Below are 23,240 nucleotides of genomic sequence, written 5' to 3'. Positions count from 1 at the left end.
TACTCATATGGGAAAGGTCATCTAGATTGAGACAAGTCTAAAATGTGTCAGACTGGTTTTGAGTGGGACTAAATTTAGCCTGCAGAAATAAAGGTACAATTCCCTTTTATTGACAGGAACATTTTCCCTGATGTTCATGGAAGCGTGCACAGGTGGATTTGTGGCACTTAGCAGAATGATTTCCAAAGCTTCCTCAAGCAGACAGTAAGCCTTAATGTCAAAAGGCTGCAGGTCAGCAGGTTTGGGTGTGGGTTTCAGGGAGGGGGAGCAGCTCTGGCCAGCCCCAGTGGGCAATTTCAATTAGGGCTGGTTAGGCTTGGATCCAGTCTGTCTGCAGCTCATTAGAGGGCTAACTGGTTTCTGGAGAAGTTTGTTGTTGTGTTTATCATCATTTGGAGTGTAGACATGGAAGAGCAGAGATTATGGAGCCAGGAACTGATTCAGAGCATTACTAGGACTGATTATTTTTATGTCTGCTTTGCAAGTTCTAAAAACTGTTCACAAATGAGGCACAGAATGAGAAATTTCACTTGAAAATGTGACCTTTGGACTGGAGAAATTTGGATTCAGAGTTCACAGTAAACTGGAAATTGTGAGCAACCTGCACTTTTCAGAGATGTGAGTTCAAAGCTAGAAGTTAATTAAAAGTAAGTTGGAGAAAGCCTATTTCAACCAAAGTAACCTTTTATGATGTATAGATTTGAATCTGATGGCCCAGATAAATTCATGGCATTGGCCACGTCTGGTCTGCCAGCTGAGGACTGTCTACAGAATCATTTTGAGTTGAAGAAAGTAGAGGGTTTTGCCATCTGTGACCAGTGCCACTGAATGAAAATCGATTTATCAAGTGGGTGGGCTGCAGAAAAGGAGCACTTCAGCTTTCCTTTTCAGACCTCATTAGTCTGTGTTCCAGCTATAGCAGACACACTCATCATTTAATCTGTTTCATAAACTGCTTTTCTGCCAGTCTGTTGTTCTGCACTTAGATGCTTGTTAAATATCCTTCTTATCAGGCTTTATTCATTCTGGACTCTGGAAACAGAAATTATGTTATTTTTGTCTTGAGTGCTTTGAAGTCCTTCAGTTTTACTTCTACATTTACACCTGACAGCATCTATCTTCATAGTCTTGTCTTTGTGACCACAGGGACAAAGCAGAAGGGACAACAGTGCTGAAAATAGATGTGAATAATTAGTTTTGTGGTAGAGCCAAAACAGGTTTGCTTTTAACAACATCCACTCTCAGCCTGTCACTCTCCTTTTCTGTTTTCTGTGGTCACTGTCTCTGGGAAGCACCTCTGTAAGTTTTCCTTAACTCTTACAAAGTTCCTTTGTCCCTAAGTCCAAAGTTATTTCAATTTCTGCTTTAACATCACGTAAATTCTATTTTGACTTTGTTCTGGGGATAAAAACAGGGCAAGAAAAATTAGTTTGTCATTTTTGCTCTTAAGGTCTTTGCTGAAGTTGAGAACGAAGTTTTTAAGGGTGGAATTCATGCTTCCCACACACATTGCTATTAAGAAGGTCATGAAGCTCATAAGCCCTTCTACTGTCTTATTTTTGGAGTTAAATGAAAAGTTTAAAGCATATAAAATCTATTCCACTTTTCTTTGCATATTTACGATATGTTAATGATTGCAGACAATGTTCTCGAAGTTAGAATTATTATTTCTAATCGTTCTTGATTTGAAGTGTTATGGTATAGCAGTTAGCTTGTCATGTCTTTGACAAACACTTTATCATTCTATTTAAAGAATCAGTTTTAATCTTCAAAGAAAAGGGCTTAGTTAATTTAGAAGTCAAGCAGAGAGATGGCAGTCATGTGAGCTTTTAGCACAATAGATATTCATACAATATCCCCCATCAAGTAGTAAGCCTTAGGGACCATAGGGACAGATGCAGTAATATAACATTCCCTCTTTTCTTCCTCCTGCACGTCTACTCCCACTGAGGATGTCAGTGCAGATTCTGAGTCACCTGACCTGCCATAAAAAATAAGGCTTTTTTTAATAATCTCCTGTAGAAAAGACAAAGGAGCACAAAAGACAACTCCTTCAAGGGAATTGATTCAGCTGAGTTTGGATTAATGTTCCTGAAGCCACAGAGAGGACTGTCTTAGTCTCAGAGCAATTATTAAATGCTATTACCTTTGCTTTTGCAATCTGATGGCAGAGTAATACAGTTTCCTGGGGGAATGAGAAAAACACCAGTGTCAGGGATATTTAAAATGAGACTGAATGAAATTTGCATGAGGTCCTATGTGCAGCAGTCCATTAGTACTGCACTGTGATGAGACCCATCTCATGCCTTATGGTCCCTTCTAGAGGAAAGAAATTCTGGCCTGAACAAGGGCTACTTTATCATCATAACTATGGAGCTATTCTTGAACTTCTGTGAACTCCTATCTGTCTGATTCTTGTAGCCATCATCCCTTCTGCCATTTTCAATCCCTGCTGACAATTCCCAGCCTTCTCTTCATAGAACCCTAGAAAACCATCAGCATTGTTTCAGCCTGCTGGATATAAATCCATAAGCAGTCAATAGGGGTTTTATACTCTTAACTCCAGGAATTGGTTGTTTTTCTTCCTCTCCCTTTACACCCAATCTCCAAAAGGGCAGACACCTCACTTTTATGAGCCTTTTTCTTTCTCAGGGGTTCAGGTTTCTGTGTATGTTTGTGCAGCAGTACCCAAACAGGCTGAGCCCAGCCCAGCTGTCCAGCCTTCAGTGGGACACACAGACAGATGACATGAGGGGTGCTGGACAGTGCCTTTAGCCCCTCATATTTCTCTTTTCTGCTTGAATTTGGAAGTTTGACTACCAGATTATGAATAGGAATGTAGAAAAACCCATGAAGACCCTATTCCTGCAGGCTTGGTTGTGTGTTTACCCTGTGTGTAACACACACCATTGCAATTGATGGGAGCAGCCTCACTCTGAGCCAAGAGCTTTAACTGGAGCAAAGCACCTGAATCCTGAAGATACTAAACTCTTTTCCAGCTGTGGAGAAGAAAAAAGACCAATATGTCATTAGAGCTCAAGCTTTGTGCAAGGGGAAGGAAATAATTGGAAGTGCACATTTTTCAATGAACCCACAAAACTGGAGGAGGTGAAAGCACATCAACCAAAACCCAGGGGGAAATTTCCTTCCCAGCCCAAACCAGGGTGGGCAGCATGACCCTGAGACTGCAATCACCTCCACCTGAAAGGCTTCTTGGTGAGTGATTGAAACATGGATGCTTAATGGAGAGGGAGGAAAATCTCTGGTCACAGCCAGATCCTTGAGGTATATTTCCTCTATATCCTGGCAAAGTCTTCCAGTGCAAATAAGAAAGATATCCTGTAATAAATGACCAGTTTTTAAGAAGCTGTGTTTAAGGACTTTTTCCTAAAATAATCCCACAAACTTTTCTCCATAACAATTCCATTTTTGGCAATTCTGCTTGAAGAGTCTTTAGTATGAAATGTGAATGTTTGAAGTGAATAATTTAATTTGCTTAATGTAGAGGTTCCTACAAAATTTAATTTTAAGCTGATTCTCTCTAATTAAAGTTCAAGTCACTCTTAAAAATTTAGCCTGTTAAGTGAAGATCCAGGAAAGAACATGTGATAGTCTTTTCCTTTTCTGCTTTACCTGAAATATGTATTTTTTTGGTCTTTAGTTTTGAAATACCAATTTAATTTGGGTTACCAGCAAGAATAATTGTCAGAATTTCAAGCACAAATTAGTATCATAAATTGAAAAGCTACTTCAATGGATTCTCTATTATTTCAGAAACTTTCCTTATAACAGTTTTGCTGAGGGAAAGAAGCAGGCAGAATCAAACTCCATGTGGATTAAATGTTAAACCATATAAATGGCCAGTTAAATATTATTCCACACTTGAAATATTGGGGATTTTTTTTGAGGATGTGTTTGCTGAGGTGTTTTAGTAACTTGACCTGGTTGGCCTGTGTCCTCAAACTTGAGCATCTCAAAGGCAGGAGAGTAGATCTGTGTTTAGTTTGAGGAATTCAGTGGGATGGATGGTTGCATAGCTGGTTATGAAAATCTGACCATTTTAGGGGACTCTCCCACTGCAGTCAGTATCCAGTTCCCAACTGGCTAAGCTTGAAAATGTGACCTTGATATCTATCTAATAAGCAAGTACTGGCTGTTTTCTGTACTGGCTGTTTTCTCATCACTTCCCTCTGCTTTTTTCTTGGCTTGTAGCTATTCATGTTCAGTTGATTTTCTTTTTTTCTTTTTTTTTTTTCAGCCTAACTGACTATGACACCAGACAAATTAGTGAGCATTTTGTCTCCATGATTAATCAGAGAGCTTTCATTTTTGTCACTGCACTGTAGGATTACTTAGAGGATAAATAAATAAATCAATCAGATATTTCTGACAACTGTAAAATATTTAGGCAAAAGAAGAAGGAAAAAACACGCAACAAAAAGTTGAATAATCACTCTTTAATGTGAAATCAGAAAGTACTTTTTTTCTCTTCTTTTGGCTTGGATAACTGGACATGCTAACTTAGAATCAACATTACTATTTCCTTCTTCCCACTGAGTCTGCTGGTGGTTGTGACATGGGACTGAGGCTTCCTTGATCTGAATTTCCAATGGGTTAAGTTGAAGTGGCAGCTTCTGTTTAGAAGTGTGGTTTTAGTCTGAAACAGAGTATGTTAAAATGGAAATTGCTCTCTCAGAGAATCACAGTCCTGGCTGCTGACCTGAGTGACAGACCTCACTTTTTGCCTCTGGCAAAGCTGGTGCTGTTCAGGGACACTGTGTTGGCTTTCCTGCTGCCATGTGGCCACATTGCTAACTCACTGCAAGGGCAAAATCTGTTCTCCTTTAGGATCTGGCCAGTGTTATTGTTTCTGGTGCTGTTGGAGGCTGTGGGAAGACTTTTGCCAAAAGATGTTTGATTTTCAGTCAGGATGGATGGATCTCAGTGTGCTCACCCCAGAATGGTTGCTGCTGCAGGTCCAGCAGCTGGAAAATCCTCATGTGCCCTGAGCAGTTTTGGCCTGAGGTCTCTGGGAGAAAAACAAAAGCAATTCTTCATATCTCCCCACTACACTCGTTTTATGTTTTGGAACACAGAGTACAAACTCTATGCTTGAGTATTTGACCCTACTTGTCAAATATACAACTTTTCTTGACTACAGTTAAATTTAAGCCAAGATGCCAGAGGGTACATTTTGTTTCAGCCCATGCAAAATGGCAATTTTGATGCAATTTGGTCTGTTAGATATGTTAATGCTAAAGATATAAACTTGTGCCTCCATGTAAAATTTTGTCTAAGGCCTTCTAGCCATTAAAATGATGGATGATTCATAAATACACTTTATCAATTCAGGTGGTCCTGAAATAACTGTGAATATTTGGGCTATTGCAAATATTATAAATAATTCCTGAAATCTTATTCAAGAAAACATGTTCTGTGTGTGCATGTGATGAGGGGAAGAGCAGGGAGACCCCTGGGAGAGATGAAAACCAAAATACATCCATTGCCCTGACATAAAGAGATGCAGCATTGTTGAATACAGAGGTTGATTTCTGCTGTTGTTCTGAATTTTATTCCAAGTGCAATACATCCTCAGTTACAATATCAGTACAATTTCCATTGTATCATTTCTAATGGTGACTGCTAAAAAGGAGACACCTGAAATAAAGTGTGCCAGCAGTCAGCTGAAACATTTCCTTTATCTGCACTTCCATGAATTTATATCTGAAGCAATGTGTGTTTCCAAAGCTGCTCTGCCTGCCTGCTGGCAGGGCTGCACAAAATACTGTTGTGGGTGGGACAGGCTGTCCATCCACACCTTAAAAATGAGAAGTGCCCTGTGGGATGTTGTTCCTGGGATGCTTTGTGCTCTCAAGGTCAGCCTGTTTGCTCACCCTTGTGCTCTTTTCCTTTCTTGCAGGGTTTCGAGGACCCCAAGGACAAGTAAGCAAATTTACTTCTGTCATACACTGTTATGTTTACACATTTGGGATCTTTTTTCTTATATTAAAAAAGGACAAAAATTGATGCCTGCAAGCCAAAAATAATGTTTGGACTCTCCAGAGGCTTGTCCTGGAGGGACAGCCAGCTGAGGGCACAGGACTGACTGATGTGCATTCAGAACAGCCACTGCCCTCAAAACATTCATTTGTTTCATGGTTATAACTTGCTTTTATAATTAAAATGCTTTTGCTGCACTTCCCCTTGCCCCAGATAATCTCCAATCTTTGCAAATAACCCAAGACAAAATCTTCCTGTAAATCATATATGTGTTGGACATCTCCAATAAGAAAGGTTTATGTGTGTATTTAAGTACCTGTATAGTTTTTATTTGTATATATTTGTATTAATCCTTATTGCATATTACTTATTTCTACATATGAGATAAACTCATATTAGAAATGATAGCTTGTTTGAAAAAGTAAATTCAGACTTTCATGCTCTAAAATATACAACCAAATTTTAGCAGCATTTTCATTTTTTTCCTATAGAACTTCAGAAAAATTGTTAAAATAAGAATATAATGAGAGTGGTATTTTGAAAAATTGCTTTGGAGGGAAAAACCTAAACACATTCTCTTTTTAACTTCTACAACTGGGTATAACAAAATCATTTCCTGATTTTGAAGGTGTTTAGAATAATTTCACATTCAGTCCTGCTGAATGGTGTTAATTATAAGCTTGTTTAGAGTGAGTTAGGCAACAGTAGAGGAATCTGATACCTAAAATATGTTCCTGTTGCCCTTATCATGTTTCTCAGGCTTCTGATCAGGGCTGAGTGGATTTCTGTGAGCTGGGACAGGTAAATGCTTCTGTGGGCTCTCAGTATCCAGCTGTGGGAAAATTCACATTATGGTGGCTGAGCACTGAGAGCAGCTGCCTAAAAAGAAAAGGAAAGTGATAATTTTAAACATGGCAATGTTAAGAGACAGTCTCTCCTTCCCTTACCATTCCCTGCAAACTGGATTTTCATAACATTTAGCTCTGTGCACCCTGGGATGTTCCACTGGTCCCACTGTTTCCTGTTTTCCTGTTGCATCCATGGGTGCTGGGAACTCAGCTGATGTTAGATATGCTTTAGGCAGAAAAGAGCTAACAGATTGCAACAAAATTATTCATAGGAATATAGAAATTTTCAGTATTCCTCATGAAATAGTACTTTTCTTCATAGTTTCTACAAGAAAATACAAAAATGAGCTGCCTCTGTGCTGGTCCACAGCAGTCACACAACAGCTGAGGAACACCATCTCTTCTGTTGCTCCAAAGACCATAAAATATGTTCTCCATCCTATAGTTTGAAAGGTTCCTTGGGCTGCTAAAGCCACTGGCTGAGCTGGCTCACTCAGCATGGTTCCAGTTTATTATACAGATTTCAGGATTTTTGCATTTCTGTTCAGTACCAAAAGAGTCTATTACTTGCCTCTGATTCTCCTTATCCAGAAATCTGTTTAACTCAAGGACAAAGATTTGGCAAAAATAAATCTCTAGCAGAGTATGTTCATGGTGAGAATGGTTAAAATTAGATACCTAAACCATATCAAGTACTAAGGCAGTTCCTTCACTGGCAGAAACACTGAGGGTCAGTACTGCAAAGCAAAGGAAGAAGTGGGCACCACACATCCCTGAAAACAGAACCAAACCTCATGTGCCTGAGTACAGGTTCAGTTACTGGATCTAAGCATGAAGCATTTAAAATTATGGCATACATGCAGTTTTGGCAGTGTCACACTCTGCATTGGCCGAAAGTAATTAAATCAGCAGCACATTTTTGGACCACTCTGAAGCCAGCACCTCTGGGTTAATTGCTCTTATTCACATTTGCAAGCAGAGTAAAAAAGTTGCTACAAGCTTTGTTTATGCTGTTCCTGTCCCTTGACACAATTTTCTGTTGGCTGCATTTGAAGAAATCTCAGCACTGCTTTTAGGATGTGTTTTTGGAAATTTCATGGCAGCCTGAAATCCTAATTTCCTCCCTGCCCCTCCCCACCAAAACCACACCATCAATATATCAAAAGGCATTTTGACATATGAATTTAATTAGTCCATGGCAGTACCTCAGCTCTGACTTACAGGCACTGCCTCCAGGGCACTCCTTAGCACAGGGAACTTTTGTGAACCAATTTAAAATTCCATTATGCAAATGTACCCAAACTTGCTGTGGTGTAATTTAGCTTGGGTACAACGGGCTGTGCAAGTTACCTGAGCAGTAAAACAACCTATTGCAAAACAGGCAGCTGAGGCAGAGACCAAGCTGGCAGGTTCTTCTCTTTGCATCTTCCTGAGTTCCAGAGTGGAACTTGAAGTGTGGCTGTGCTGAGCTGAGCTGAGTCCTTTGCTTTGGAAGATACATCCCGTGCGTGGTACGGAATGGTGAAAGGGGAATGACCCAAGTGTGTACATAACTCACAGGATCTTGGAAGGCATTCTGTAAATACAAAGCCTAATGATTTCCTTGCTCATTTTTATGAGCCCAGAAGACGTTGCAAGGACTGAATGAAAATAAGCATTATCCCCTTGAATGCTCAAGCAGATGTACTTCCTCTGAGGAAGCAAATTGACCTTGTAGGGAAAAGAACCCTTTTATTTTCAAAGCTGATGATAAGAATTTCTAGGAACTAAATAACTTCTAGACCCAAAAATAAAAAATTCTTTCCCTCAACCCCTCTGAAATACTAAGGTTGGCTAAAACAGAGATTAGACCTTGAGACAAATGAGGCTTATAATTGCTATATGGCCACTGAATAGATGCCACTGGTGTGTTGTCATGATCCAGCTGAGGTGCAAACACATTAAATTCACTGGCTGGGGCAAGGAGTGGTGGAATGGAAATGAGCAGGTAGACCTGATCTATTTTTCTCTTGCCAAGAGGTGCACAGAAGAGTTGAGCTACAGAGGGATTCTTAAAATCTGATTGTTTTAGAGAAAGCTTTGAAAGAGCCTTCCTTTTGGAAAGGGACCTTTAACTTTTAAACCAGAGTCACATTCTGGTTTGTAAGCTGCTTTCCAGCACAGCCTTACCTGTGGGAGCCTGCTGGCTGCAGCACAGAGTGCATTGTGTGCTCTGCTGCAGTACAAATGAAACCAGGGAAATAAAGCAGAGCAGCTTTTCATCATGCTTGTCAGACCCCAGGATTTTTCCTCCAAAGTGCCTAAACTCAGGGTCACACAACATGAGCCCTAAGTTGCTTTGCTACCATGGGGTTTGCACACAGAAATAGTTATCTGCTGAATATACTCCAGTGCAAGGGAGGGGCATGTTTCAGTGGATAACTGTTGGCAAACCCTGGGGATAACCTGGGCAATCATGCAAGAAAAGCAGAAAAGCAGCACTTCAGGATTAGCTTTAAATTTCTGCCTATAGCTCATTTGAGGGCAGGCCATTAAAGTGACAGCATCAAGTCATTAAAATACTGTTAGATTTTAAAAATAGCTAGAATCTGGGGAGGTGTTTCAGGTTTCCTGATCCTCAGTGCAAAGTGCCTCAGGACAATTAAGTTTACGATGTTATTTCTTCTCAACAATTTTTGAAAATCAGCTTTGTTTTTCTGAAGCTATAGCAGAGATTCAGAAAAACAGTGACACAAAAGATTATAATCTTTTCCACATATTTAGAAAGCAGAATTTAATTTCTATTTTTTTCTTCTGTTGCCTTTTGAAACCTTTATCTTGTAAACAGATTTTTCTTTCTGTTTTATGCTTTATATTCATAAGTAACTGTGTGAAGAGGAGTCAGGTCATATTTTTTCCCCACGTTTGTTCTGTAAACAATTTTATCTCAAAAAGGAAGAATTGTTCAAGTTCGGAAATTTTCATAGTAATATTTACAGAAATTGTTATTAGAAAGTAAGAGATATAACTGGATGCATAAATCATATTTTCAGTGCAGGCACTAACAGCTACAACAGCACAGCGGTGCAGGGAAGAATAAGACAGAGGGGAAGGGAAGGAGCCTACCCAGTGGTTTTAGAGAATGAGGGATGGAAATGAGACCTGAGTGCAAGGAAAAAGATGTATTATAGAAAAAGGGCAATTAACAGAAGCCTTGTAATAATGACTCAGGACTGGCAGTGAGCTCTAGAGCTGATGTCCCCCCTCTCTGCTCCCAGCTGAAGCTGTCAAAAGCAAAACGCCATTAACCTCCAGCTCATTGCACACTGCAGTGATAGCACAGGGTGCAGAGGCAGGAATTATCTCGTGCTCTTCTGCTCCCTTTCCATGACATCCAGGAGCACCCAGGAGAGTATGAACCCAGAGGATGAGGTGGATGAGTTTCTGGGCCGGGCCATCGACGCCAGGAGCATCGACCGGCTGCGCTCGGAGCACGTGCGCAAATTCCTGCTGACATTCAGGGAGCCTGACCTGGAGAAAAAGGTAACGGGGCCCAAAACCCACTGCAGTGTGTCAGGCAGCCTTGGTAGGAGTTCTAATTCTCCTGCAGAAAGTCAGGCTTTTGTATCTAGGGTTTAAGCTATGGTTTGAGTGCTGCAGGTGGGGTTGTGATCTTAAAAAAATTCATTCTTCTTCATGGAAACCTTAATATAATTTGTCCTAAAAAGGTCACCTGGAGGAAGCACTGGCCAGGAAAGCAAAGCCATTTCTACCAGACACACATGAATACGAAGTAAAGGGAATACAGAATAAACCAGATTGATCTCTGACTTTGAGACTCCAAACTGAGATTGCAGTCAGCCCTTATCCCCTTCAAATCACTGGAGAAACCCACTCCAGCCTACCTAAGCTCTGAAACACCTCTGGAGGGACTTTTTCCCTGCCCTTTGTCCCCCCCAAAGAGCCCTAGGTACTATTAGGGTTCATTGGGATGCAATCTCTACTCTGGATATTTTTGGGAGCCCATTTTAAACAGGAAATAGTTCTCTAGCCCACAAATGTGAGAAAGGGGAGTAGCAGACCTAAAGCTCATAAGCAGTTCATTCCTTCCTGCTTAGGTTTCAGACATTTTTGTGAGGCAAAGGTCATTTCCCTGACTAGATAGTAGAGACTATCAGCTACCACCAGCTCTAGATGGCTGTAAAGTTAAATTTCCAAGTCTAAGTTTAGAGGTACCTGTATGACATTATTAAATGTACTGTAAGAAATGGTGGGTTTAATTGCACAAAGAAAGTAATCCTTTTTTCTTTTACTTTTTTAAATCAAGCACAAATCCTTAGGATGCTTGACTGGTCTTTGGGTTAAACTCATTATTCAATGGAAAAAACTTCATAATAAGTTTGCACTAATTATTGTATAATTTTATTTAGAAACAGTCTTTCCTTGACAAGAATGACTACCTATTACAAAAGCAGAGCTTTTCAGGATTTACAGCTGTTCAATGAATCAGTGTGGGACTGGATAAAAGCTCAAGCATGTAATTTCCCCCCACTCCTCCTCTTCAGTTTTACAGCTGAAAACTGCCAGGGAAATTAGCTGTTCACCTGTTCAGAACACCTTTTGTTTTGTGGTTCAAACATTGAGAGGGTCTGTGCAGAAAACTGAGTTTCAAGCTAAATAAAGGATCCTTGGGAGTGGGATGCAGCTCCCACGTGGGCAATACCTTGACAAGCAGCTGGAAGGAGTGACTGTGAAACCACAGCATCAGAATTAGTCAAGTCATCTGCACCACGTGCAAGGTTTTCTCATTTGTCCCTCTTGGAGGAAACTTCCCATGGAAGAAGTTTAGGCCTGATGACAGTGACCTAGAATTGGTGCCAGTTCATCATTTCTGTTCCTCTCATGCAAGGGGCAGTTGGTGAATCCTCTCTTCTCCCAGCTCTTGAGTTTCTTCCCTGGCCTTTGGACCTGTTCAAGCCCTTACAGGTTGCCTGGGGGAGAAGGGGAGTTGGGAATGTTGTTTACTACCAGCACTGCTTTCCAAGGATGTAGACAAAAGTCATGGAAGAAGCCTTTGTGGAGAGAAGGCATCAGCCACATTTCCCACTAATATAACTCTTTTTTTTGCAGTACTCCAAACAGGTGGATGACAGGTTTGGAGCCTATGTGGCTTGTGCCTCCCTAGTCTTCCTCTTCATCTGCTTTGTTCAAATCATAATTGTGCCACAGTGAGTACCCTTTCATCCCTTTGCTCCCATCTGCTCCCCCCCCCCCCGCCATTCCAGCCTACTTTTCTTTGTTTTTTTCTTGAAAATTCAGAACACCAAGGGGAAGAGAAAAATCCTTAAATAATTCATGCTCAAGTCATGCATGGTGCTTATTGTTTTCACCCATTTGTAGTGCAGTTTAAAACGTCCTCACTGGCATGTGAGGATTTCTGTTTTCCTGATGTGATTTCTCTTATAATGTACCTCCATCTTAGGAAATTCAGCTGGGAAATATCCCTGAGCAGGAAGGATTGCATGGCACACACTCACAGCACAAGGCTGGGCTGTCCTCTTACCTAAACACAGTGGGACAGGGAGGTGAACACCCATCACAGCCTCATTGCTCAGAGCACTGAGGTCTCAGGGTCTGCTTAGTAAATGAGGCATAATCTCCCATACTTTTACTCTTCTGGACCCAGAGCAGTTGGGCAAGAAGAGAAGTGAGAGGGGGTTGAGCTGCACATGCCTGAGCTTGTGGCTCTCTCCAGGTTTAAGGGTTGCAGTCATTTTTTTCCCAGGCAAGAATGTCATAAGCTCCTCAGGGCTGTGGGGCACAGAGCTCTTGACCCACTGCAGTGTTCTGCAGCTCTGTCTGCAAGGCACAGCACAGCCCACTAAACCTTTTCCAGCAGTGACATCTGCAGAATTGGAACTTCTTCTCAAAGAGTTCTTTAAAAGCCACTTAAAATTACAGCATGTTGGTATTTCCTATGCTCTGGTTTGGTAGCAATAATACACCATTCACTGAGCAATGCTGTGTTGGAAATAAATTTGGAGTTAGTCATTTTTAAACTGACAAACAAGATCACAGAAGCTCTGAAAATGCTCCAAATTTATCTCCCTTACAAGAAGACAAAAATTTGTCCCTAAAGAGAGCTCCGGCACTATTTTATGCCATTACAACTGTTTCCTAAGTCTGTTCCCACCATAGATCTTTTTGGAGTAGAGATTGGTCTGTAGTGTTCAGATCAGATATTTGGTTATACAGAAATAACATGTAGTCTGGTGTTTGTCATTCACTCTCCCAGGCAGGAGTGCTCACAGAAGGACTGAATCAGCAAAATAGCATCAGGACAAATGCACTGTGTAAACAGACAGGTCTGCTTTGGGAAACTGCAAGTGAAGCTGAAAGAGGCTCAAAATTGGAACTAGATAATTTCCAGCAATTAATGCATTGTTAATTACATCCAGAAATGTTCTCTGAGAGTAACTAATTTAACAGGGGCTTACAATTAGGATTTCTGGATATTGCTGTCATAACTTCACACCTGCAGAGCCCCTCTACCAGGCTTGTGTTGCTCATCAAACTCCCTAAGCAGCCACTACACTGTCTCCATAAAACCCAGTTTAACATTTAAATGACAACTTGACAATTTCTGATGTTTGGCAACCATATGGCTGCCTCCTTTGTATTATGCAGGATCCAATCCCTCATGGCAGTGTGGTGCAAATGTTGTGCTGTTCAGTCTCCTTCCATGCTGCCCAATAAAGAGGGTGTTTGTTTATTTGGGGTGTTTTCTGCAAGTTCTGAAGTGTCCTTAGTCAGCCTGGCCTGTCTGAAAAGTGATTTGTATCAAGAGAAAATAAAAGTCTGTATTTTAGCTGCAGGTAGTGTCCCTTCACCTTTTGCTTTGTTTTTTCCTTAGATTTCAATTGCTTAGCTTTGCTGTTTTATTGAAGGTAGTAGTTAAACACCAAGTGAAACCACAGGTGCATATGGGTCACCATCAGAACTTCATGAAAGACACACTGTGGAATCTGAGTTTGAAACTAGGCAGGATGTCAGTGTCAATTTATTATGATAAAGAGGAATAGCTTTAAGGAATTTCAAAAAAGGCTCAAACAGAGAATTTGCAAGTACAATTATCTTAGTAGTCATGAGAGAACGCAGAGACCAGCTGGCTTTGGTGTTGTTGCCCTCAATGTCACATTGCAAGAATACTTCCTTTAGATCATGAACAAGGCTGGCTCCTGGGAGGGGGCCAATCCTGTCACACTGAGACCAAGCACCAGGAAATTGGTGTTGAATATCTTTGTGAGGAAAACAGATGAAAATTCACAGTACAAAGTTGGCCCTGGAATCCTCTTTGTGCTTCAAAGCTGGGAGGAGCAGGAACCCCTCGAGCTGGCCCAGATAAGGCTTTATCCCTGCCTGTCCTTGTGCTGAGGTTGCTCACATCCCATGCACGAGGCAGAGCACAGAGAGTGGTGCTGCACAGGCATTCCCTGTATGGAATGGGAAGCCATTCCCACTGAGGTTATTCCCAGCCAGCTCAGCCTGCCTTCCTTCCCAGGGGTGCCCTGCCCGCAGCCAGCTGGGGCTGACCTGCCACAACAGGTTGTTCTGTCACCTCCTCTAGTGCATGAAATGTTTTTCAGTCCCACCTCTGTCCCCCCAGCAGGAAGGTGATTGCTGTAAAAGATGCAGCATTCTCTGTCCTGCAGCCTGTCTGAATAATTCTAAGTAGGCCAGAGTATCTGTTGGTATTCAAGGCACCTCGTGTCTCCTACTGCTATTCTAATTGGAAAGCCTCTGCAGTGTGCCATAGCTTGCACAAATGTGTTCTGGAGAGCAGACCTGTAGCTATTCTATATAATGTGCATTTAAAAACAAAACCAAACCAACCAAACCTCTCCTTGATTTCAGCTCTACATTTATGCTGGGTTTTTACCTGACCTGTTTCCTGATCCTGACCACAGTGGTGTTTGTTTCAGTCATTTACTCCTGTGTAAAGGTGAGTACTGTGGTTTCTTTGTAGTCCTCTGCTTAGGATAACCAGATCAACAATCTGCTTCTTCAGCTAACAGAGTGTGTTTTGTTAGCCATCCTTTCCACACTATGTGATAAGGGTTACAGAAAAAGCCTTTGATAAGGCAGAATGAACTGCAAACAGATGTTAGGGTTGGCATCTCTGTAGCTCAGCAAGAAGTAATCACTCCGTGGATCTGCATGTCTATTAAGTCCCCTGCAGACACTCTCATATTGATATAAGAACACATTTTCCAATGTGGGACCAAACCCTGACCATTCATTTCCTCCCTGTAAACTTCCTGCCTGTGAGCTGCCTGTGTACTGGCCCCTGCTGCATATGTGTGTTTGGGTAGGCAGATAATCAGAAGCAGAATATAATCAAGGAAAAATGTCCTGGAGGGAAGTAAAAGCCATAAACATATAGAATTTTATCAGCCTGTCTCAGATGAGTGTACAGAGCTTCCAACATTTGCTGGGCCCTTTCTTGTGGCTGGCTTTGATCAGAAAAGAAATACATTGTGTGAAGTCCAAAAACATATTAATTCTTCTTGTCAGCCAGTGGTAAATTGGCAGTGAGCATTGTGGGAAGGGTGCTGTGCTCATCTATTTCACTCAAAGGTGTTCCTATTTAAAGCATTGATGTGTTTCAGTTTTAGGGATCCTTCTAGTCTAGAAGTGTCTGAACATGGAACACACTCAGATTCAGGTTCTTCAGCCCAAGCTCAGCTTTGTTCCTCAGTGCCTGGAATAAAACAGCTCAGTAGCATTATGTTTCCTGCAGAAAAAATAGTGGGATAATGGATAATGTCAGGCAGATGACTTGTCTCACTTTAATTATCTTCTCTGTGCCATTTTCAACAGTTGAATGTGGGTGCTCTTGACAGACTTGCACCTTACATGTCTTTTTGATTTTTTTAGAGTTAGATTTGGAAATTAAACTTTGCCTTCTTATATAATAAGAGTAGCAGACGATTCCCAATGAAAGAAGTTTTAACTTCTATTTGAACTTAACGACTCACAAGGTTTCCTTTGGCCTTATGAGAACATTAAAGGGAGCCTAGTTTGTAAGTGTAGCATCCTATTGGTCTTGCTTGTTTACCAGTGTCATGGTTTAGGGCAAATTTAGGGAGAAAAACTCCTGCAGTGAGAAGTGGAGTCAGAAACAACACTGCTGATAGGAAGGCTTGGGTGCCTTGAGCTGGGGAATGGTACAACTGCCTGGCTGTATTTGGAGTGTCCATTGCACTTGAGGATGCCACTAAAAGTCATCCATTTGTAAACAGGTATCAGCAGCTAATGTGATTAGCAGTTAATTAACCACCAAAGGGACAAGGTTTTGGTCACAGCCACAGAGAACTTGGGAACTCAGTGCTGAGCTGTGGTGCCTCCTGACACTGCAGATCTCTGCCAGGCAAGCAGGGCCAGCCCAGCTCACAGGATCTGCTGGGATGAGAGCAGGGCAGCCTGGAGCTCTGGAGCAGCCCTGACCTGCTACCAGCCAGATTCCAAGGCTCAGAGCTGTTTGTCACCCTCTGGCATTTACAGCCACTGCCACATTCTGACAGCAGCACTCATTCTTCTGTCATCATTCAAATCCTCTGACTTTGGCTTGGGCTTTTTGGTTAAAATTACTACTGGTCTTAATTACTGATTAATTTAAAAGGCACACAGGATTTTCAGTCCCTGGGATGGTAGGCAGATTTCATTCTTGCTTTCTTTGTCCTCATCTTCCAAATTCCTGTAGAAGAGGTCTGTTCAGTGGTGCCTGGCTTTGCCTCAGTGCATAGAAGATGCACAAGACATCAGAGGAAATTCAGAATAACATCAGAATTTAATGGGATTTTCTGAAGCCCCTGACATTTCCAGCAGTGAGTTTTTATCCCCACAACATGCTCATGTGTAACATCCAGTGTGGCTTCTGTGCAGAGATTGCAAATATTTAAAATACTGGGCCTTCTAGCTCCAGTTCCTTTTTGATTACCCCTTCTTAGTGCTCCAAATCAGCCTCTGCTGACAACACCTGATTATGAGATGCTTGTTTAGGGAACAAGTACTTCTAGCTTGTCAGCTCCTAATAGCTGCAGCCCACTTCTGTCATCCAGGATCTTGGTGTTTCAAGTCTTTGATTTTTAAGCAATGGGTTTACCCAGCCCTTGGATAAGGGGTGTTACTTTATTTCTGTACTCCACATTGCTCCAGGAAACATTTCTACACACCTGCAGAAGGAAGGCAATTTTGCAGATCTTTCAGTTGAAGTCCCTGAAGGCAGCAATGTCAGCATTGTTTGCTTTGTTTCACTCTCAGATGTGGGAGAGGGGAACATGTGTTTTAAATACCAGTGGTTCATTCCACACAAAGTTGGAAAGCAGGTGTCCACCCCAGGACATCAGCATGAGCATAACTTTTGCCTGTTTGCTGTGCTTTTACATGATAAGTGTCTCTTTTTTCTTCCTCTTTCCAGCTTTCATGTGAGATTTTCCCTCCCTGTTTTGGCCTCTCCATCTCTGGCTTTGACAATGGCCAGCAGGCTCTTTCTGAACAGCTTGATCATGTTTTATTTTCTTTTGCTGTCATTATTATCTTCCACTATGAAATTCTCCACGGACTAGAAGCTGATCCTGGAACTGCCAGCACAGCCAGCTTGGCTTTCCAAGTTTCTTCAGCTGTAATAAACAAGAGAGTTCCAGTTCTTTGCTTTGATGCTCCATGAAGACTTGGCCACTGTGAGGTGGTGTCCCTTCCCAGCAGAGTTTGAGGTCATGGGAACCAGGGTCCCTTCTCAAATACTCTGCTGACAGACATCTGTTTTGCTACTAGTTTACCAAGTTTGTGTTCTTTTCTTCAAATCCCTTAACTTCTGGTACTGCAAAGCTGTGTGGAATTCAACTTCTTGCATGGCTCTGGGAGCACACAGGAGAGAAATTTCAAGTTATCCTTTATGAGAAAATAAGCTTTGCTGTAGCTCTACATAGGTGTTGCTTGCCAATCACTTTCTTTGCCCCCAAAAGCTGGTCTAGATGCTCCTAAAGCATTTGAGTTTTTTGTCTCAGTCAGGAAAAATAAAACCCTCTGAAAACCATACTTTTTAATAGACTAATAATCACTGTGAAATAAGTTACATAAATGGACTTTCAGCATCAAGTTGCCTGGAGATGTTGTCTTTTACTCCAGCATCTTAATGTACTTCAGAATGACTCAAAGGCTTTTATTACAAATTGAAAAATCAGACCTTAAAGACCTCATCTTACAACATAACAGCAATTATCTAAGTAGTTTTCCATACCCACACTAGATGTTAAGAAGACTAAAAGAAGAAATATTTCTCTTCTGTCCTAGATCAGCTGTTGTTCCAAAGAATGGGCTTCATTTGGAGTAATTTTGTCATGCAAATGCCTGGAGGTTATGGATTATTTTCAGTGTAACATACTACTTGTTGGATCACTTCTTAAACTTGTACTTTCATCTGCACAGCAGTGCCCTTTCTTCCCCTGCACTTAATGCATTTCAATTCAGAGTGAACTGGAATCAACTGGGCAATCCAATTTTCTTTTTTTCCCATTGTGGTTATTTTTCTTTACATAGGGATTTCAAGAGTGCTAGTGAGTGACCTCACACTTTTGTGGCTGCCCAAACGTGGATCTCAGCTGCCCAGATGCATCACATCCTTTCTCTCAGCCCCTTCTCAGTAGTGCAGATGCAGCTGGGAGCTGCCATTTCATCAGATCTGTTCTTCACTTGATTTGAGTGTCACTTTGGGCACTGCAAACCAATGGACCAACCAGCAGGGCTGCTTGGGTTTTCACTGTACTGTAATGTCCTGATATTCTGCTTCTTTTAAGAGGAGAGGTCTTATTTTTGTGGGGTTTTTTTTGAAAATGGGAGGGAAAGTCATCTTCATTTTTTGTACTTTTGTGCTATACCCCTGACTTGTGGATGGAGGAAGCACTGCAAGCTGAATTATCAGACCTGAGATAGGCTCCCCATGTCTGTCAGAGAAGTCCTTCAAGCTGCAGGTGTTCCTGGTCTCCATCTGCCTCTGTGAAATGGGGAGAGAGTGATTTATGTGACAGGGCCCCCATGAGTGTTAAAAGGCACAGGTTCCTCAGATGCATGGCATGACTGTGTTGTTGCACTCTCAACTGCAGCCCTGACCCCCTCTGGGTTTTGGCATTTCTTTCTTCTTCAGGACTTTTTCCAGCTGTACTTGTTTACTGACCTAAAATTTTTTCTAGTTTGCAAAGTAATGAGAACCAAGATTAATACAAAGAAAACATGTTTTCATTAGAATTTTAGTGTCTTCCACTTGATTGCTTTGCTTGATATCTCAGGCTTGGTTCAAAGTCAGGCTTTTTTGGGATTGTTGGCAGCAGGGCCTTGAGCCAAGATCCACAACAAAAAACTCCAAAGTTTAATTTAGGTGCCTGATTTCCCACAGATTACAGATGGAGGTTAGATCCCTGAATACCTTTGTGGAGCTTGGCCTTGAGGCCTAAACAAAGAAGTGGCAGGAAAACCTGTCCTGCTCTAATCTAGTGAGAAACTGTCTAAATGCAGTAGAGATCCTCCTTCTTCTTCCAAATCCTGTGGGGGCTAGAGCAGAGGAAAGCCCCACTGGATTTTCCATATCCCTATTCTAGTAGGGATCTGCTAGCTGACATCTCTGTGGAAGCAGCTGGACAAGGTAGGGCAAAGATTTTGGTTCTTGGCTTATCAACAAAGCCAAGGATTTCTATGTCATCAGGGTTTATTTCTGAGAGAAAGGTGTTTTCCTTTGTTTTATAGTGGCTGCCACTGAGCCTGAAGGATTGCATAACTTTCAATACATTTCAATTAATCCTCATTCAGTGCAAATAAGTTACACCACTTTCCCCTTTTCTCCAGTCCCCCACAGAGCCTTGTCCTCTCACCTGGAGCATGTGCAGGTAGCAGGTGAAATCACCTCTTTCAAAACTCTTGCCACAACCTCTGCCTGGCTCTGTAAAAAGTCCCCAGCTAATCAGCCACTGCAGCTCTCAGTAATTACACTGTAGGGCTGCTGTGTGGGAAGCACAGCACTGACAAAATGTTGCATATCCAAAGATGTAAGAGTGAAGGATAAAAGGCAAAAGCAAGACTTTTAATAGAAACATTAGTCATAGTTAAATTGCAGTGCCATGGCGCTGTGCTGCTGTTTCTTTGTGCCTCTAAAAATACACTCTAGTGGTTTGGTAATTTGTGCAGTGAGTAAGGGAAGGGAGAGCTGGGCTCTGGAGAAGGCTTGGGCAGTCCTGGGCAGAGCCCTGTGTGCTGGCATGGTGGAGTGGGGCAGGGCACTGGGAGAACAGTCTCCCATGGGAGTGTGTCAGGGCTTCCATCATTCCTGCTCCAGCCCTGAGCTTCCACTGGCACAGCAGTGGCACATGAAGGGACAGGGCTGCCTTGGCTTCTCCTGGACACTCTTGCAGCCAGAGCAATGCAGGGAGGTGACCCAGGGGCACCAGGGCAGCCTCTGCTCCAACACACAGACTGCTCCCACCCGGAATGCCCTGCAGCACCTGCACCAGCAGGCAGCAGCAGGGAGCTCCTGGCCCTGCCAGCAGGGAGCCAGCCAGGATGAACAGCTCCCTGAGTGCCCTCACTCGAGGGGTTTTATCTCCACGAGCAGGGAGCAGTGTCACAGAGCAGCCCTGCCAGCTGATGTCTGCAGCGCCTTTTGCCGGGGGTCTGGCAGATCACAGGGCAGTTTAACAGTCTGTGTGTGAAATGGCACCAGGGACACAGTCCCACCATACGCCTTGGTGATCAAAGGGACATGACAAAAGTGTGTTTTCATTGCTGCCTTTTTGAATTTTTGCTCCAGTAATTTGCAGGCTCAGGCTGCTGGCTATTTCAGCTACAGATGGCTTGTGGTTTGCTTCTCACGACAGGATGAGCACAGCCCTGCAAGCCATGCTATCTGGGCTCGGGAGCCATCACTCCCATTAGGAAGGGCTAAGTAGATTTGGAGAGCCAGCTGGGCCTGCTGCCACGAGGCATTCATGTCTCTGCTGCCCTTGTCCCAGAGCTGCCATCCCCATCAGCATCCTCCAGCCTCTGCAGAATCCACACAGACTGTGCTGAAGGATGCAGGCAGCTCAAATGCAGGTTGTAATCTGTAAAACAAACAAGGATTTTATGTTTCTATTTAATTTTTTTTTTTCTTTCATTCAGCTTTTCCCAGTTCCTCTCCAGACTCTTTCTAAGAAGATTGTACAGTCCAGGACCAATAGTACCTTAGTTGGGGTCTTTGCCATTATCCTGGTTTTTCTGTCTGCCTTTGTCAACATGGTATGTCCATTATTTCCTTTTGATCCATTCAGTTCTGCATTGTTTTCTTATTGGTGCTCTGCAGCATTGTGACCCTTAAAACCACTGAATTTAGCATGATGCTGCCTAGGGCTGACAGCATCTGAGGTCGGTGCCCTTGGCTTTTTGGGCACAGAAAATAAATGGGAGCCCAACAGCTCCATCCCTGGAGCCCATTATATGCCTGGCACTGATTTGTGCCCAGGTCCTTTTGTGATTCTCTAAAAATGCTACTGCTGCAAGTGCAGGAGGCAACCTGATGTGTGTCCCTGCAGGAAGGGCTGGCACGAGGCTGATGAGCTCTTAAACTCCCCCCATACTGTGGGGCCATGAGAGTTCCCTGGGCTTTGTGCCAGCCCTGCATGGTGCTGCCTCCTGCTCCTGGTGCAGAGTCATGGGCACGGTGATGACTCTGCTCTGAGTTGCACTTTTGGGACTGAGGTGGTCTGGCTGTGATTGCAAACACCACTGCAGAGTTCAGGCTCACAGAGACATGGGCTGCTCCCTGGGGCCTGGATTTTGTTAATTAATATTTTGGGGGAGGAAAAAAACCATAGCTACTGCACATGCAGTAAAACATAAGCTGATTTAATATTGCATATTTTGCACATTGCTACAATCATTTCCAAGGGGCTTTTAAACTGGTATAAGCTATTTTGTTTTCTTCTCTTTATCTATGCTGTGGAGCCTAATACCATCTTTGTTTTCCAGTTCATGTGCAGCACTGTGGATCTTGCCAGCTGCATGGCTGCTGAGTACAACATCACTCCTGACCGGGTGGACATTTGCCTTATCAGCAACCTGACTTCCAACTACAGCCTGGGCACCTTGCAGGGATTCTGTGACAGTCCTTTGCCCAACTGCAACTTTCCAGAGGTATTGCTTGAAAAAAATGGGTTTCAGAGGTCAGTCTGGAAAGGCCATAAAACCTGTGTGATAAATCTCAGGGATTCAGAGGAAAGCAAGGTGGTTCTTGACTGACATTACAGGACTGACACAGGCTACTATGTGCAGACTAAAGTGTCTGAAGTTATTATCATGAATCCACATTAATGTTTAAGCTCCTTCAGGGCTGAATAATTAGTAGGCTTTTAAAATAGTTGGATTAGTAGCAGGGTAAATGTCCCTCTCCATGAGGTCCTTAATGGCGTGCAGAACTGCAAGTCATTTTAAAGGAGTTTGTGGGTGCCCAGTTTTACCTAAAAATCAGTTCTCTGAAAATCAATGTCTAGTCATAGATTTGATGCTTCCCTCCATTGTTTTATGCCCTGATGAAAAACTTGGCTTATATATTCTTTCCCAAGGTCTGGACTCAGACAGGTCAGCAGCCCAGACTATGGTCTGCTTCAATTTGCAATGCAATTCCTGTGTCTTCATGACATCTCATTTAGAAAAAAATTAAATGCTTCTAATGGAAAAAAAACCCAACCAAACCCCCAGCCCAAATATGTTTTTCACACGGTGGAATACTTCACAAAGGAAAAAAAAAATCTTTTTGCATAGCTTTCTCTGAGTTTTTAGGTCACAGCTGTTACATGTGTTGTTTACTGGAAATTGAAAAGGAAAAACAACTCTGTCTAGGATGGAGGTAGAATTTATGTCAAGGTCATCTGGGTTTATGGGGAACTGATAGATTTATGGTGGATGTGTTACCATCCAGATGTCCAAAGTGGTACTGAAAATCCTGGTATCCTACTGGACATATTTCCTTTTAACTTAATAGAAACATGGTCCCTATGTGATTCAGTGAGGTTTCTGAGACTACTATTACTGTGACTTTAAACCTGTGAGAGGCTTTAGTCTGCAGAAAGACCCAGGAGCAGAATCTGGCACAGTGGAGAAACAGTCTGTGCCCACCATGAATTTATATGGAGTGCTGGCCCAGTACAGATAGGAATTTTAAGCAATGGAATAGCCATTCTGCACAGTGAAGTTGCTCTGGCAGCTTGAGCCAGGTCCTTTTGTTCAGTGGGCTAACAAGTGAGGAGTCTCTCACCTGCACTCTGCAAGGCACATGTGGATCTGCTACAGATGTTTGCTGTTCCTCCCAGTGTCCACACAGGAGACAAT

The 23,240-nt window shown here is 42.4% G+C and overlaps 1 protein-coding gene across 1 annotated transcript in view; it reads left to right on the top strand.

Moving 5' to 3' along the window:
* The window catches only part of ADCY5 (adenylate cyclase 5), a 200,060-nt gene that overhangs the window by 164,514 nt on the left and 12,306 nt on the right, over positions 1-23,240 (top strand). The window contains exons 9-14 of the mRNA XM_079311027.1: positions 5,921-5,943; positions 10,226-10,370; positions 11,958-12,055; positions 14,742-14,829; positions 21,036-21,152; positions 21,882-22,046. Coding sequence (XP_079167153.1) covers positions 5,921-5,943; positions 10,226-10,370; positions 11,958-12,055; positions 14,742-14,829; positions 21,036-21,152; positions 21,882-22,046 — 636 coding nt within the window. The remainder of the gene's footprint in view (positions 1-5,920; positions 5,944-10,225; positions 10,371-11,957; positions 12,056-14,741; positions 14,830-21,035; positions 21,153-21,881; positions 22,047-23,240) is intronic.

This window comes from Erithacus rubecula, assembly GCF_903797595.1.
Source record: "Erithacus rubecula genome assembly, chromosome: 8".
NCBI classification, from domain to species: Eukaryota; Metazoa; Chordata; class Aves; order Passeriformes; family Muscicapidae; genus Erithacus; species Erithacus rubecula.
Note: the sequence above shows the minus strand (reverse complement) of the source record. Positions and strands in the feature narration are given on the sequence as shown.